Below are 18,284 nucleotides of genomic sequence, written 5' to 3' on the forward strand. Positions count from 1 at the left end.
AAATAGAACTCCATCGTATCATTTTTAGGATTACATTAGAGAATGTAACTGCCTCTCTATTAATGTAGTATAACTGTATTAGGCAAAATTCAGATAATTGTGATATCACAATAAATATGGTTGCAGTTGACTCGAGTCTGTTGTGCAGCTTTATTTTATTTTTTTCCAGCCCTCTACACCATCATCACCTTCCCCTTCTTATTTGCTGTTATGTTTGGAGACTTTGGACATGGTCTTCTAATGTTTATCTTTGCCCTCTTGATGGTACTTTATGAAAACCACCCTCGACTAACTCGATCACAAGATGAGGTAAGCTTCCCACCTCCACCCCCCCGCATCCCAAACAAAACAGTATTTAGATAATTTTAAGAGGACAATTTATTGTTTTTCTGAAAACTTTGTTCTTTGTGCATATATAAGATACTAATTTTGGTTGATAAGGCTACTTATTCACTCTGGTCCAGATGGATAAGGAAACTTGGACAGAAACTAGCTACAAGAGGACAGTTTACCACCTCCTAAAAATTTGTAGTGGTACTGATGGCAGTAGTGATCATTAGTCTTGGGATTTCCTAGCTTGCATGTTGTGGTAATCCCCTTCTAGAGGCATATGATATCTTTTCAAAATATAATTATTTACATGGAATATAAATAAATAATAAAAACATTTTAATTTGCAGGCTAGGAATAAATGGTCAGTTTTCAGAATGGAGAGATAAATAGAGCGGTCTCCCAGGGGTCTGTACTGGGACCAGTACTGTTCGATATATTCATAAATAATCTGGAAAAAGGGGTAAACTGGTGCCAAAATTTACAGACAGTACAAAATTAATCAAGATAGTCAAGTCTAAAGCAGATTGCAAAGAGATACAAAGGGATCTCACAAAATTGCGTGACTGGGCAACAAAATGGCAGATGAAATTCAGTGTTGATAAATGCAAAGGAATGCACACTGGAAAACATAATCTCAACTATATGTACAAAATGATTGGAACTAAATTGGCATTTACTATTCAAAAAAGAGATCTTGGAGTCACTGTGGATAGTTCTCTGAAAACATCCGCTGAATGTGCAGCAGCTGTCAAAAAATCTAACAATGTTAGGAGCCATTATCAGGCCTCATTATATCAGGGTAGAGGTGTATTAGAATTGGAAAAGGTACAGAGAAGGGCAACAAAAAGGATTAGAGGTATGGAATAGCTTCCTTATGAGGTGAGATTAAAGACTGTGACTTTTCAGTTTAGAAAAGAGACAACTGAGAGGAGATATGATAGAGGTCTATAAAATCTTGACTAATGTGAAGAAAGTGAATTAGGCAGTGTTATGTACTTCTTCACATAACACAAGAACTAGGGGATACCCAATGAAACCAATGGCAGGCAGGTTTAAAATTAACAAAAGGAAGTACTACTTCACACAACGCACAGCCAATCTGTGGAATTCGTTGCCAGGCTATGTGAAGGCCAAAACTCTGACAGAGTTCAAAAGAGGACTAGATAATTTCATGGAGGAATGGTCCATCAATGGCTATTAGCCAGGATGGTCAGGCATGCAACATCATCCTCTGTCTCTAGCCTCTGTTTGCCAGAAGCTGGGAGTGGACAACGGGGTGGATTGCTTGATGATAGCCTGTTCTGTTTGTTCCCTCTGAAGCACTTGGCATTGGCCACTGTTGGAAGAGGATACTGGGCTCAGTGGACCATTGGTGTCACCCAGTATGGCTGTTCTTATGACAAGAGCTGAGCCAATCAAATTGTGAATTAAAGACTGCTGCTATATCTCTAATTCACTGAGCCATAGTAGAATGTTATGAAATTTTAAATAGCATATTATGGGTCAAATTCTGCTCTGCTATACTTGTGCAAAAGTTCATTGTCTTTAGTGGAATTGCAGTCACTTTCAGTTGCGCTGATTTTTGCTCAATGTGTGCTGGAGCACCTAGTCACAATGGGCTGACTTGAGGGCAGAATGAAAACTTTAAATGCTAATTTCTTCCATTGTTTTTGTAAATTTTCATTACTCATAAATGAAACTTGCTACAGGATAGTTTTAAAGAGATTGTCAACTTGAAATCTAATTTAAAAAAAAAGATTATCCTAAAAAATATGAAGCCAATTTGCATGTATAGTGTTGACTCACTTTTTTTGTGTATGGAGAGTGCATGCCTTGTCAGAGACAGACTTAGTTCAGGGTAAGGGATGGACTTGATATGGCCTGCAAGACCCTCTAGGGTGATATTAAATGAATGACAGCCACAAAAAATGAACACATTAGCATTTTGAAAAAATGGTCATAGCAATAAACTAAGCTCTTAGTAGAGTATTTGGTGGTATATTATGACTCCAGGACAGAGAGAAGGTCTAGGTTTCTATTCTGTGAGTCTATGTAGAATCTATGTATGAGTCTATATAGGTTCCTCAAATATACATGTTTAGTTTAAAGCACAAATGTGACTTTCAGACTACATTTGTTGTAAAAATCTTCGGTAGTGATAGTGACAAAACTCTTGTAAATCTATCATGTGATATTAAAGGTATGAAAGATGAGATACACAGTTTGTATCTTTAAAGAGAGGCACTAATTTATAAAACAATGTCTTCAGTCTAGATTGTCTTATTTTTTTTCCTCCTGGTTTTGTCTTAGTTTTCTTTATACCCTGTAATAATTGTTCATATGGATTTTTAACTTATAGTAACTTTAATGTGATCATGTGCTTCTGTTGGAAATGTGCAGATAATGAAAGTCCACAGCTCCCGCTAACAGTGCTGTACTTCAATACTTACAGATCATGAAAATGTTCTTTGAAGGGAGATACATAATTTTGTTGATGGGTCTATTTTCTGTATACACTGGCTTGATTTATAATGACTGTTTTTCAAAGTCATTAAATATATTTGGTTCTGGATGGAAAATTTCTGCAATGTTTGAACAAAATATCTGGCGGTGAGTAGTATGCTTTGTTTACTATACCATTAAAACAAATATACAATGTTTAGAAAAGACTCTTAATTCCCTTCTGTTTTGCCTTTTTAAATAGACTGTATTAATTCCTTCATAAAATGTTGTTATTAAGAGGTTCCAAATCCTTCCCAAAGGAGTAAAATGCGCTTATTTTGAACAGCAGTACGTGAGAAATTATTTGGGGGCAGAGAGACATTATTTTGTCTGGAAAGCACCATGCGCAATTATGGTGCAGTATAAACAATAATTCTAGTCATTTGGGATCATTTCAGTATTTTATACTGCATTCAAGTTGATGACCCTCCTGGAAAATGTTTCTTGACCAATCCCACTTCTTTCTTTCTTTGCAAAATTTATGTAACTACTGGGAGACTGGTCTCTTTCCCTTCAGAAAAAATACATCAATGCCTATTGTCTTAAATACATGCATCTGTACCAATGAGAGCAGCGCAACATTTATGAGTAACCCCAGAGTAACAAAACAGCAGTAAGAACCAAAGAGTAATTTAGTGGGGAGCTGATTACACTCCTTTTGGGTCAGATGATCCACTAGGATTTTTAGTGGTTCTGGCTTGGTTGTTTATTGAAAGAAATATGACTTGGTATACTTTTTATAAAATTTTCTTAAAAGCAATAAGCAAACAAAATTAAAACCAACAAAAACATAACTAAGGCTACACTATTACACACTCTATTAAACTAAGGATTAAACAATACAATGATCAAATTAAGATCAAAATAGGGTCAAAGAAAAAAATTGACAAACACTGCGGGGGGAGGGAATCGATCTAAGTTACACAACTTCAGCTATGTGAATAATGTAGCTGAAGTCGATGTACTTACATCTACTTACTGCGGTGTCTTCACTGCGGTAAATTAGCAGCTGACGCTCTCCTGTCAACTCCGACTCTGCCTGGGCCTCTCGCCCTGGTGGAGTACCAGCGTTGACAGGAGAGTGCTCGGCGGTCGATTTATTATGTCTAGACTAGACACGATAAATTGACCTCCACTGGATCGATTGCTGCCCATCAATCCAGCAGGTAATGTAGACAAGTCCTTATAAAGCCCAATTAAGATTTTGCCCATGGCAGTGCAGTCAGTTTAGCAGGTTGAATATTTTGATTATCAAAGCCAAATTACTGTTACTTTTAAGCCATGTCCTCAAAGTAAATTGGAATTTCTTCTTTAGACTTCAACAGTGGTTGCTCTGTTTCCTTTCTGAACACAGACTTCAACATCACTCTTCTAATATGCAATAGTTAGCAACTTTTGATAAGCAAGAATTATAGATGGCAGTTTGTAAATGCTGTTACCAAAATTAAGAGTGCACGCAGGCTCTGATTTTTTTTTACAAAGCAGAATATCTAGGGTAACTATAGTCTTGAGGGTTATTCGGCACCTCACCATGTGGTTAATAGTTATAAAATTCTAATAAATATTCATAAAGTACTAATATTCATAAATAGACTCAGCACACATTTACACACTTAAAATAGAAAAAAAACCAAACAGGGACGTCTCCTTGTTGTCAAAACCGAAAAAGGGAAAAATGAAATGCTTAAGATAAAATGGAGTTTGAACTCTTCAGCTCTTGTAGTCTTCAAACTCACATGGTATTAGAACTGTCACTGCAGTCAAGTTGCCCGGTAATGACAGAGTTGTCAAGTACCTTATGCTAGCAGGGTCTTTCAGTGCTATGAGACTGGTTAGGCTAATATGGCCACAATCATTGTGGTCTTCTCCTCTTCGGATGGCCATGGGATTTGAAATGAAATCTGGAATCTTTCCTGTCTAGATCACCAGTATGAGTCCACTCAGGTTGAGAGTGATCATAAGTTGTTGCTGTGTGATATCTGTTTGGAGGGTTATGTGAAATAAATTGGTAGCTTCAGCCAAATTTCTTGGGCACATTTAGCCATATTAAACAACCACCACCACAACCAGCTGCTTTGTTGACAGTTTCAACAGAAGCCAAGAACTGAATGGTTATTGAACTACATATGTCTCACCTATAGTGATGTCCTTTCTGGTCAGAGTTGATCTACATTGTATGAGGGAGCTTATGCTGACACTGCACATATTGCATCTGTTCTGTGAATAAATAGAAAAGCATTTTCAGGGGTTGCCATTCTGGCAACTATCATCAGTACTTAATTTACCTGGGAACAGTTTAATATGTTGACGGTTTATCTTACTATTATTGTGCTTAGAAATCCCTTTATGCTTCCCTCAACCCTCAGATCAGCCATTCATTTTCTCTCTCTCTGCTAAACAAGAAAGTAGGAAGGACATTCTGCAGAGGTGAAAGCAGTACATGCTTACTATTTTTAAGCAACAGGATCTGATTGTGTTTCTTTTGCCACAGTCTTGATGATTTGAAGTCTAATCGATATTTGACATTGGATCCAAATGTTACTGGAGTGTTCAATGGAGTTTATCCCTTTGGCATAGATCCGGTTGGTGCTTTTTCTTTAAATTTATCTATTTGTGGTGATCAGTGCTTTACAGCTCATAAGTTAAAAATGTGACACCTGCGTAGTATACAGGCAAAACATAAGGGGACATATTATGAGTAAGTGGAGATTTCCATTTCCCCTTTCTCCAGTGAGGATGATATCCTCTTCTAGTGATTCAGAGAGAGATTTAACTAATTTATTCAAAATCATTTTTGCCTAGGATCTTAGCTGGAATTAGAATCCAGGGGTATGTCTACACAGCAGTTAAATAAATACCCTTGGATGGCCTGTATCAGCTGACTCGGGCTTGGGTTTGGGCTTGCGGGGCTGTTGAATTGAGGTATAGACAAACCCAAACATCTGTGCCACAATTAAGTAACCCCTTAGCCTGAGTCAGGTGACATGAGTCAGCTGCAGGTTTTTAATTGTAATGTAGACATATCGCAGGTTTCCTGAGGAGAGATTGTGTTACACCCCAAACTAGTCATTTTAGGAAAGTCTATTTAATCTTACTGATTTCTCTTTTATTTTTTATTTTCCCTTCAGATCTGGAACCTGGCCAGCAACCGTCTCAGTTTTTTAAATTCTTTCAAAATGAAAATGTCTGTGATTTTTGGAGTGACTCACATGACTTTTGGAGTTATTTTGGGGGTCTTTAACCACTTGTAAGTATGGGAAGTTAAAGTTAAATGAATGTGGCAATAAACACATGCAAGCAAATACATGTGACATTTTTCTGATCATTGTTTATTATCTGATATTGGAAAGAACTGGAATGTTTTTGAGAACTGAGCAAAGGCAATGTGAATTCACTATGAAAATCGCTTTACAAAAACAAGTCAGTTTTTGCTTGAGATCCTGATTTCCTTGGAAAAATGTAGGAAGGCTAGTGTTACACAGAAAAATCTGCAGCCTTTGAGAAGTGAGATTTTGTGTTGTGCTTCTAGAGAAGGATGGGTTGTAGCTACCATTTTTGGGTCCCTCTTAACCTCTTCTGTGTAACATTGTTAATGCCTTTGTTTTATTTGAAATATAATTTTTTTTTTGTTATTTGGGCCCCAATCCTATAAATATGCATATGCTGAAATCAATGGGATGATTCAGTTCTTTAAAGTTAAGTATTTGAATAAGTGTATGCAGGATTCAGGCCCCTATTTGCAATATTTTTTGTTTTCTTTTAATTGAAAAGACTTCAATTTCCTCTGTTAAGGCCCTGAGACCATTGACATCCATGGTAAAATTTCCATTGAGTTCAAAGAATCAGGATTTGGCTCATAATTTCTAATACAGTTTCTATTTCTGAACACTCTGAACTTCCATTGATGCTACAGGTGTTAAGGGCTCTCAGCACCTTATAGAATTGGACACTATATGTGATCTTTCTATGTAAATGTTGTTCATCATTAATTCTTTTTCCTTTTTTATTTTTTTTAGATATTTCAGGAAGAGGCACAATGTTTATTTGGTTTTCCTTCCTGAACTTTTATTCATGCTGTGCATCTTCGGATATCTTGTATTTATAATCATCTTTAAATGGCTAGCTTATTCTGCAGAAAACTCCAGATCTGCTCCCAGCATTCTGATTCAGTTTATTAACATGTTTCTATTTCCCACTAGTGGAGTGGACACCTTTTATACAGGACAGGTTAGTACTACTCTTATAAACTGGAAAGAGGTTGATAGAATTCAGAAGATCATATGTTCTTTAATAGTGTGATTGAGCAAAAAGTATTATCTGAATGTTAAATTAAGCTAATGTCTGACTCTAGTGTGGGGACAGTAAAGAGGTTGTATCAGGATTCTTTTAAAAGATAAATAAATAAAAAGCACATCCATCATGACTGACTGAGCATTTTGCTCTTAAACTTCATCTAAGCTTTTGTGTAGATTTAAAAAAGCCCAACACACTTGCTATTTCTAGAACAAAATCCTGTACTCCTTGCTCAGGCTAGCTTTGATTCTCTTTAATAAAAGGGACACAGAACAGAGCACAGACTCTCTCTCCTCGTTTAGTTTTTAATGCTATTTTGTGTACCAAAAGAATCTTTTTAAGCTTGGAAATTGGCACGCTTGCCTGCCTTTTGGGGCCAGTCCAGAAGATGAGCTCCCACAACTGCTATTTAAGGCCCTGAATCAGCAAAACACCTAAGTGCATGTTTAACTTTAAGCATGTCTTTAAGATCCACTGAAATTAGGTGTGACTTCTCAAATGCTGAATCAAGGCCTTAAAGGAAATCAGTTGCTTCTTCCTCATTAATAAAAAAATTATTTAAGTAATTAGGGGGAGGTTGTCTGAACTCATCTTTAAACACCTTTTCTTTTTTCCCTCCCACTAACAGGTTATTTTACAGAGATTTTTATTTATTGTTGCTTTGCTTTCTGTTCCTGTAATGCTTTTTGGAAAACCACTTTATTTGTATTGGTTGCACAATGGAGGCCGAGGCATTGGAATGTACAGAGTACGTATTGAAAGAACTGTATACCTGTAGCATGCGTTTTCTAAATTGACAAGCATTGTATTAAAGGGTGTTTTATTATAAATCCTTTTGGCTAAAACTAATTTTTAAAAAAAAGCATTATCGTCTATACTGGGGAAGTCCTAAAAAGGCATCATCCAGCAACTGTTTCACTTTACTCATTGCTTGTAATAGCCTTTACAAATCTGAACATAGAATTTATTTTCTTATGATTTTTGCCACCTTTCCCTTTCTAACAAATAGATTTCCTAAATGTTTAAAAAACAGCAAAGTTAATTTAATCGGACTACAACAATTTCAACTTGCATAGCAATTTGTCATTCCAAACTATAGGCTCAGTGCTACAAACACTCGCATGATTTCTGAGTATTTGCAGAGTTGGGCCTTTTCTGTGTTTGTCTGCTAGCTGCACTGCAGATATTAGTGCAGCTCAGGGAACTGCACTTAGTTGCTGCTGCAAAATCAGTAGAGGAAACACTTTGTTGCTATATTTGTTGGCTGTTCCTGTAACACTTTCTTGGTCATAGATGTGTGAATAAAACTTTTACTAATTGTGTACAATAAAGTTTTAGAACCACAGCGGGAAACTCACTAATTAGATATTTTCACAAATTATATTTGTCAAAATTCTTTTAACTACATTAGATGTAAGATACATTTAAATTTGTTAATATGGGTAAATAAATAATTCTCTTAGATTAAGTATCTAGAAGCATTGAGCTCTAAAATGTCCTGTAGCTTGATATGACCATGCAAATTAGAAAAATTGGTCTATTTTTGCATAATAGAGCCTTTTCACTTCAGCTTTCTCAGCTTCTATTGTCCCGAGGGTATATCTACACTGCAGACAGACACTCAAGGCTGGCCCATGACCGCAGACTCAGGCTTGCGGATCTTGGGCTGTGGAGCTGTTTAATTGCCGTGTAGACTTCTGAGCTTGTCCTGGGCTCTGGGACCCACCCACCTCACAGAGTCCTGCCTTGCAGAGTCCCAGAGGCCGGGCTCCAGGCCAAGCTCAGATGTCTGTACTGTAATTAAACTGCTCCCTAGCCCAGGCCTCGGGAGCCTGAGTCAGCTGGCACAGGCCAACTGTGGGCTTTTAATTGCAGTGTAGACTACCCTGAGAGTCTTAATTTTTTTGCAATGTCTGCTTTAAATAAATACAAAAAAACCCTGCAACTGTCACAGTGACATCAAAAATTCTTATTAGTGAACTGACACTGATACTGTTTCCATTTTGTGCAGAGTGGCTACAGACTTGTTCGAAAAGAAAGTGAAGAAGAACTTTCTCTATTGAGATCACATGATGTGGAGGAAGGAAGCAGTCCTTCAGACAGTGGGCACAGAGAAGGGGATGGAGAAGAGGTAACACTTTCAGTTACCATCTGTAATACACTAAACCAGGTTGAGTTCCTGGAATCTCTAAAAATGCCATCATGGGGACTTTTATAAAGCTGGCCCGATTGGTTGGCTGCATACAATTTACATTCTGTTATTTGTGATTGTTCTGCGCTGCATTTCTTATCACAAAAATGTATCAGTTCAGCTTACTAGAGTTCCTGGGTTTTGATATAATGGGAAATAGCTGCATGAGGCACTTTGTCTGAGACTACATTTATTCCTTTTAAAGTACGATTAATCAAGCAACATCAAAGCTCTCTTGCATAGTTTTATGGGTACTTGGTTTTGGGTGCCTTTAGTCAAGACAAAGAGGAGAATATACTCTAACTTTCTCCTTTTCTTTTCATCTTGGATTCTTCTCTAGAGAAAAGGCTCTTGATTGTAATTTTTTGAATAGTATGTTATATAGTTTGACAGTAGGAAGGCAAGGTGCTCTTGTCGTTAGTGGGAACTGGAAATCTGGAGTCTTGAGCTGTACTCCAAGTTCCTGACACTGATATAATATAATCTTGGGCAAATCACTTAAGGCTTTATCTGAGTGCTTTTGACTTTAATAGGAGTTGATTAACACTCCTAAACTCTCTGTCCCTCAATTTACTTATCTGCAAAATTAATGTAATACTTATCTCATTGGGAGATTTGAGACTTAACCTCTGTAGGGCTAATGTATCTAGGAAATAGGAGAGCTCTACTGAAAGACATTGCACAAATTGTACCACAGTTTCATGAGAAATGATATCAAGATTTACAGTAAAAATTACTGATCTTGGGTTTGTTAGTACTAGCCAACATAACTCAAGATTACTACACTAATAATTATCCTTTACCATTATATAGCTCTCTTCATCTGAGGATTTCAGAGTGCTTTACAACGGTTGAAAATAATAATTATCCCCCTTTTAGAGACAGGAAAAGCTGAGGCAGAGAGAGTTAACATAGTAAACTTAACATAGTAAATGAACAGCCTAGCTGGGATTAGAATTCAGGTCTCCATTAGACCACATTATAGTATGGCAGAACTATGTGTTCATAGAAGATGCATTCAGAGTAATTGACATGCCTACTTGCATTGTTAGAATATTTATTTATCATCAGTGCAATCAACAAGTAAACTTTTAGAGTTTATACACTGGTTTAATTATATAAAAAAATTATTTGACCTTTACATTGATTTTTTTTTAACGATCTGACACCTATAGTGGATTTGCAAATGCATGTTGTACGTTGTCACACACCACAGTATGGATTTAATGTGTGCAAGTGTATTGACATATATGTGTTGTTAGTTTAACTTTGCAGATGTTTTTATGAATCAGACTATTCATACCATTGAATACTGTCTAGGATGCATCTCCAATACTGCTTCATACCTGAGACTGTGGGCACTAAGTCTTGCTCATGCACGTAAGTCTTCATATTCCAATGTAACTTTAATATTGTATGCAGGTTTTGTTGTCTGATCATTTTAGAATATCCTAGCTATGAAATTATCTGATTGGTCATTTAAAAAAAAAATCCCCAGTTAACTGACCTGGACTAATAGAAAAGCACATTATACTGAAAAGTGAATTTGTGACTTGGAGTGCTGCATGTAGTATATGGCTTCATTGTTCACTCCTGATTATGTGAAGGGCTGTCAGCTAGTAAAATGGTTTTGTAGATGGTGATATTATTTCATGTGATATTTAAAGTCTTCCCCTTTAGTGGCCAGGATTTGAGAAAGCACTTAAATATTCTCCTGAATACAGATGGACTTAAGTATGGGCTTAAAGTTAAGTATGTGCTTAAGAGCTATCCTGAATAGGGATGCTTTCCTAAATCAGAACTAGTATATTTCTGAATTTGTGTCATTCTAAATTAGAACCTGGGCATTTATGTTCCAAAAACACTGCCCATTTCCCTGTAATTATTCATTAAGAGACCACGAGAGAGTTACCACAAAAACCACCAACCTTTTCGTATTTTATATTCTTGTTCAGATTTCAGAAATGTGTTTCACAGCCAAATTATATAGGTATTTTATGCTACACTGAATTAATACAGATGAAGCAGTGATGTGTTGTATGCGTGTGAGCTTATTAAAATCTTATTGAGTGTGATATTGTTTCTAAACATTTTTTAAAAAACCCTTGTCTGAAAAGGTGTGCTGGCTCTGCAGTGTGAAATTAAAGCAGCTAGAAAACGAACTATGTGACCAATATGCATCTGAGTACTTAAATCTTAATGTAGTGAACACTGGTCTGTGTCTTGGGTTCACTTGCAATTGTAACTATTAAGTATTGGTTAGTGGATTTGTGGTTTTAATAAGTTAGATGTCATAAGTAGTAGATTTTATTCTGAGACTGTTTATAATTATAAACACGCTATTTCCTGAGAGAACAAAACAGCCTATGCAGCTCCAGATAATTCTGCCCTGATTACATATGATTATACAGTAAACAGACTACTCATTCAGTGTTCTGGTGAATGCAAATTACCACCTGTTACAAAAATATTAATTATTGTGCAACGTTTAGTTCCTTGAGCGTCTTATGATGTGCCCCTTTGAAGGAATCCAGTGTTTATTTTTTGCTCCATTTTCTGATCCAGAGATTCTAGCACAGTAACATAATTGAAACTGGAGTGCAGACTGGTTAAAAAGACTCACTGGGTACGTGTATGTTTCCAAAGGTAATTTTGGAAACTATTTGTTTTGTAGAGTTATCAGAAGTGCTGTGGGCAATGATAATGAGAGTGGGCCTTCGTGTGGATGCAGAATATGGAATCTTGCTGTTACTTCCAGTTTTAGCCTTCTTTGCTGTGTTAACAGTATTCATTCTTTTGGTCATGGAAGGTCTTTCGGCTTTTCTACACGCTGTACGACTTCATTGGTAAGTGCTAACTTTTAATTTAAAAAAACTGCCTTTTTTTTTTTTTTTTTAAACTGTGCATTGGTTTGTTAAAGGACATTATTGGCTAGGATAGGCCCAAAATTTAGAATGTGTATTTTGAAAACAAATGATTCTGGCAGAAAATTTAAGTCACTAGCCTAAAAGCATCAGTGTTAGAGCCAGAATTAGATCTCATGAATTCCTGGCTCCTAGTCTTGTTCTCTGAGTTGTTGTGTATTAATGTGTGGATATTTTTTTTTCTTCTCATTATAGGGTGGAATTTCAGAACAAGTTCTACACCGGTGGAGGTTACAAGTTTACTCCTTTTTCCTTTAAGCACATTTTTTTACATTTTAATAAAGATGATATTGCATAATTTTATTGGCATAAGCAGAGGTGTTCAGAGTTGTCTGCAAATCATGTAATTAGATCTCACTGATGTACAGTTTGTAGAAAAATGTTTATCACTGATTGCCTTATGTAGCCAAATAATTCTGTAATATATACCTCCTTCAGACAAATACATTGCCGAGCTGGAGCCTCTTGTAAAATATATAGGCATCAAATGTATGTTTTTTTCATAATAAACTAATGTTGTACATTAATTTTAAGATAATTATAAAATAATCTTATTGTTTGTTCTAAAAATAAGAAAGGTATTTTATTTCCAGAAGAGACTGTTTATATTCTTTAATGAATACTTTTAAATGTTCTTAAATACCTTAATTTCCTTTCTGTCATATAAAATACACAGCAAGATTACTGTATATTACTCATGTGTTCACACCCCCTCATAAACTTAAATTACCACCTAATGGAATCTGGAAGCAGTTAACATTGAACAGTGTATGTTTTCAGTACTTATTCCCAGGAGATTACCAAAAATAGTATAAACCGGTAAATACTAATATAAAATGCTCTTTTGGGGCTATTTTTAAAAGTACACCAACATTTTTTTGTTTTTAATTTTTAAAAAACCTTGTGTCTTGAATTCTGTCCAGAATTATTACTTTAATCTTTGCAAGTGCACATCCTGAAGCTTCATTTGATAAAAGAAAAATTAAGGGCAGATGGGGGAACCCAACTATGGTTCTTTTTGTCTCCCTGCATTGAGGAGTTTATAGTCTTATGCCCCAATTTTGCTAAATGATCTGTGTGGGTGGACTCCTATACTTGTGTGGAACTCCACTGGGTTCAGGGATTGCTCATCCAAACCATTTTGCAGGATCAGGGCCTTTATGATGTCTTTAACAGGTGACTCAAATTGTATAGCAGAATATGTTGTATTAAATGCTCATTCTACAGACCTTTCACATGCAAAGTTCCCATTAATGAGAACTGTATCTTTATGACCAGTGCAGAATCAGGCCTTAAATGTATACTGTATATATTTGGCTTTAAAGACATTTATGGATATAACTTGACTGGAGTGACTGGTTTATCTGATGTTACTGAACCAAAGTTGTTTATACTGAGTTAAGAAATGTTACTTAAAAGCATATATGTGAGGGGAAGAGATGGTGCTTTTGCATTTTTATATGTCAAAATGAAAATTAGGATATTTTACCATAATAGTTTGACATTTGTGCCATAAGAACAGCATAAGTTAACGTTTACATTTTTCTTTCATACTGATTCCAAATAAAATATAATTGCTATTTGCAGAATTAATATTCTGCCGTGTTTGGTTGTATTTAATTGTTTAAAATGAACTCCTGCAGCTCTTAAACTATACCACTAAAATTTTGTCCTATGTAATATTTCAATTTCCTATTTACAATATTTTAAGAGGTTCCCACTATTGTAAAAAGTTACATTTGTTACTAAATCTTAAGTCTTTTCATTTCTCACTTCTATTAGACCACATTTTGTGCAATCCCAATCAGGCTACTTGGCCTCTTCCAAGAATAAAGCTTCACTTCATGAGAGCCTGCATATGCATTACGTTCTATCTCTAAATTTTATTTTAATTGAGAATATTTTCATATTTTTGACTAAAGATCTACTTTTTTTGGTGTTAAATTCAAAATTGTTTGAGTGGAGACATAAGATCACATAGGTAAATCCCACACAAGATTTTTGCTTTAACTCGAATTGTAGAGTCTGAACTTTCATTGAGCAGCCTATCTGAAAACATTCTGGCTGTGGTTCAACAAGGCACTTAAAGTCTTGAAGTTACATATGTGTTTGAGTAGTTTGCTTGACTTCAATGGGACCTCAGTGCTTGAAGTTAAGCACATATTTAAAGTCCTTGCTGCATCAGGGTGTGTGTCAGGACCCAGTCCTGCAAACTCCAGTTACTTTTACGGGAGAGGCTGAGCTCTTTGTTGGATTAAGGCCTGAAAATACACTCTGGAGTTAGTAACTGATTGTTAGTTTACATTTTCATTCTTTTCATAGATTCCCTAAACGTGCAGTGTCATAACCTGGAATTTAGAAAGTGAACTCCCCCTCCCCAAACTTTATTGCTATGAAACAAAAATTACTTGACAGTTAAAGACCAGTATAGTGAAAATATTTTTATGTGGAATTTTGTTGACATTTTGTACTAATTCAGGTTGTTTTGAGAACCAAGTAAAACAGTGAAGGAAAAATCCTTCTTGAGGAATTAGTGTTTATTACTAATAAAGTGTGAAAAGATTCCAAAAGGGAGGATTCTGGGGAAAAAATTGGAACATGCTGTGGTAGGTAATGGGGCTACTGTCAATCCACTTTAACTGATAACACTGCCTGCTGTTGGGTTTGGATTTGGGATAAACTGTCCTGTTCCCTTTGCTGCTGCTTTCTGTCTTCCATCCCCCTTGCCTCTCTTCTCATCTTGTGTCTTCTACAGGCACAGTTGCTTCTAACTACTTGCTTTGGAAGGCACTAAACCAGTACCGTATGGGAATATGCTGGTTCTAACGCTGCTGTTCTCTGTTGGAGCAGTGGCCTTGAGTGAGCAGAAGTAAAAATAATCACTGTTCTTAGGCGCACACACATCCAGCACAGAAACATAACCCCCAGGAGTGGCCCACTCCCTAAAAGCGACAACTGACAAATGTTGCAGAGACTGGTAGGAACGAGGCCAATTCTGTACAGGATCATCCTTCCCCTGCACGCAGCCAGCCTGCCCCAGGTCAGCCAGGGAACACCAGCATGGTGCAGATTGCATGGGCCAAAATTAGTACTGCTGCCTATATTCTTCCTGCCCCCCACCTCTCCAGGTACTAATGCTGCTTCTGCCCTTTCAGCCCTGTTTCTTTTTAAAAATAAAAACTTCCTTGCCCCTGGTGGCAGGCCCAAAGCTATGGGGGAGGGTTATGGGGGGCGGGGAAACCTGACTTGTGAATAAAAACAACTAGGAGTACTTATGGCACCTTAGAGCCTAACACATTTATTTGGGCATAAGCGTTTGTGTTTTGCTGATACAAACAGCTAACCCTCTGAAACTGACTCCTGAGTGGCACTATTCATGGTACCCTAGGTTCAGTGGGGTTGTACTATACCTCATGGGATAGCCTTCCCTGGGGGGGAGGGGGGGAGCAAAAGGAGTGAGAGTACAAGGAGGAGAGGAAGGTAAGGTGGTTTGGGGGTGTGAGTGGGGGAAGGTGCTGGCTGGGAGCAGTGGGGTGGGAATGAGGGTGAGTGGGGGAAGGTGCTGGCTGGGAGCAGTGGGGTGGGAATGAGGGTGAGTGGGGGAAGCTGCTGGGTGGGGCAGTGGGGTGGGATTGGGAGGGTGAGGGGGTGGGAGCAGTGGGGTGGGAATGAGGGTCAGTGGGGGAAGCTGCTGGGTGGGGGCAGTGGGGTGGGAATGCGGGTGAGTGGGGGAAGCTGCTGGGTGGGGGCAGTGGGGTGGGAATGAGGGTCAGTGGGGGAAGGTGCTGGCTGGGAGCAGTGGGGTGGGAATGCGGGTGAGTGGGGGAAGGTGCTGGCTGGGAGCAGTGGGGTGGGAATGAGGGTGAGTGGGGGAAGTGGGGTGGGAATGCGGGTGAGTGGGGGAAGCTGCTGGGTGGGGGCAGTGGGGTGGGAATGCGGGTGAGTGGGGGAAGGTGCTGGCTGGGAGCAGTGGGGTGGGATTGGGAGGGGTTGAGTGGGGGAAGCTGCTGGGTGGGGGCAGTGGGATGGGAATGAGGGTGAGTGGGGGAAGGTGCTGGCTGGGAGCAGTGGGGTGGGAATGAGGGTCAGTGGGGGAAGCTGCTGGGTGGGGGCAGTGGGGTGGGATTGGGAGGGTCAGTGGGGGAAGGTGCTGGGTGGGGGCAGTGGGGTGGGATTGGGAGGGTCAGTGGGGGAAGGTGCTGGCTGGGAGCAGTGGGGTGGGAATGAGGGTCAGTGGAGGAAGGTGCTGGCTCAGAGCAGTGGGTTGGGAATGAGGGTGAGTGGGGGAAGCTGCTGGGTGGGGCAGTGGGGTGGGATTGGGAGGGTCAGTGGGGGAAGGTGCTGGCTGGGAGCAGTGGGGTGGGAATGAGGGTCAGTGGGGGAAGGTGCTGGCTCAGAGCAGTGGGTTGGGAATGAGGGTGAGTGGGGGAAGGTGCTGGCTGGGAGCAGTGGGGTGGGAATGCGGGTGAGTGGGGGAAGGTGCTGGGTGGGGGCAGTGGGGTGGGATTGGGAGGGTCAGTGGGGGAAGGTGCTGGCTGGGAGCAGTGGGGTGGGAATGCGGGTGAGTGGGGGAAGGTGCTGGCTGGGAGCAGTGGGGTGGGAATGAGGGTCAGTGGAGGAAGGTGCTGGCTCAGAGCAGTGGGGTGGGAATGAGGGTGAGTGGGGGAAGGTGCTGGCTGGGAGCAGTGGGGTGGGAATGAGGGTGAGTGGGGGAAGGTGCTGGCTGGGAGCAGTGGGGTGGGAATGAGGGTCAGTGGGGGAAGCTGCTGGGTGGGGGCAGTGGGGTGGGAATGCGGGTGAGTGGGGGAAGCTGCTGGGTGGGGGCAGTGGGGTGGGATTGGGAGGGTCAGTGGGGGAAGGTGCTGGCTGGGAGCAGTGGGGTGGGAATGCGGGTGAGTGGGGGAAGGTGCTGGCTGGGAGCAGTGGGGTGGGAATGAGGGTCAGTGGAGGAAGGTGCTGGCTCAGAGCAGTGGGGTGGGAATGAGGGTGAGTGGGGGAAGGTGCTGGCTGGGAGCAGTGGGGTGGGATTGGGAGGGTCAGTGGGGGAAGGTGCTGGCTGGGAGCAGTGGGGTGGGAATGTGGGTGAGTGGGGGAAGGTGCTGGCTGGGAGCAGTGGGGTGGGAATGCGGGTGAGTGGGGGAAGGTGTTGGGTGGGGGCAGTGGGGTGGGATTGGGAGGGTGAGTGGGGGTGGGAGCAGTGGGGTGGGAATGAGGGTGAGTGGGGGAAGGTGCTGGCTTGGAGCAGTGGGGTGGGAATGAGGGTGAGTGGGGGAAGTGGGGTGGGAATGCGGGTGAGTGGGGGAAGGTGCTGGCTGGGAGCAGTGGGGTGGGATTGGGAGGGTCAGTGGGGGAAGGTGCGCGCTGGGAGCAGTGGGGTGGGAATGCGGGTGAGTGGGGGAAGCTGCTGGGTGGGGGCAGTGGGGTGGGATTGGGAGGGTCAGTGGGGGAAGGTGCGCGCTGGGAGCAGTGGGGTGGGAATGCGGGTGAGTGGGGGAAGGTGCTGGCTGGGAGCAGTGGGGTGGGAATGAGGGTGAGTGGGGGAAGTGGGGTGGGAATGCGGGTGAGTGGGGGAAGCTGCTGGGTGGGGGCAGTGGGGTGGGAATGAGGGTCAGTGGGGGAAGGTGCTGGGTGGGTGGGGGCAGTGGGGTGGGAATGAGGGTCAGTGGGGGAAGATGCTGGCTTGGAGCAGTGGGGTGGGAATGAGGGTGAGTGGGGGAAGGTGCTGGCTTGGAGCAGTGGGGTGGGAATGAGGGTGAGTGGGGGAAGTGGGGTGGGAATGCGGGTGAGTGGGGGAAGCTGCTGGGTGGGGGCAGTGGGGTGGGAATGAGGGTCAGTGGAGGAAGGTGCTGGCTGGGAGCAGTGGGGTGGGAGTGAGGGTGAGTGGGGGAAGTGGGGTGGGAATGCGGGTGAGTGGGGGAAGGTGCTGGGTGGGGGCAGTGGGGTGGGATTGGGAGGGTCAGTGGGGGAAGGTGCTGGGTGGGGGCAGTGGGGTGGGAATGAGGGTCAGTGGGGGAAGATGCTGGCTGGGAGCAGTGGGGTGG

The 18,284-nt window shown here is 40.8% G+C and overlaps 1 protein-coding gene across 1 annotated transcript in view; it reads left to right on the forward strand.

The window, feature by feature from the left end:
* The window catches only part of LOC115661053 (V-type proton ATPase 116 kDa subunit a-like), a 52,949-nt gene extending 38,856 nt beyond the window's left edge, over positions 1-14,093 (forward strand). Inside the window, exons 29-38 of the mRNA XM_030583181.1 lie at positions 170-309; positions 2,786-2,943; positions 5,327-5,417; positions 5,964-6,082; positions 6,852-7,062; positions 7,757-7,876; positions 9,140-9,259; positions 10,582-10,699; positions 11,994-12,165; positions 12,439-14,093. Coding sequence (XP_030439041.1) covers positions 170-309; positions 2,786-2,943; positions 5,327-5,417; positions 5,964-6,082; positions 6,852-7,062; positions 7,757-7,876; positions 9,140-9,259; positions 10,582-10,699; positions 11,994-12,165; positions 12,439-12,541 — 1,352 coding nt within the window. The 3' untranslated portion in view covers positions 12,542-14,093. The remainder of the gene's footprint in view (positions 1-169; positions 310-2,785; positions 2,944-5,326; positions 5,418-5,963; positions 6,083-6,851; positions 7,063-7,756; positions 7,877-9,139; positions 9,260-10,581; positions 10,700-11,993; positions 12,166-12,438) is intronic.
* The last annotated feature ends 4,191 nt before the right edge of the window (positions 14,094-18,284 follow it).

The sequence above is a fragment of the Gopherus evgoodei genome, chromosome 13 (genome assembly GCF_007399415.2).
Source record: "Gopherus evgoodei ecotype Sinaloan lineage chromosome 13, rGopEvg1_v1.p, whole genome shotgun sequence".
NCBI classification, from domain to species: domain Eukaryota; kingdom Metazoa; phylum Chordata; order Testudines; family Testudinidae; genus Gopherus; species Gopherus evgoodei.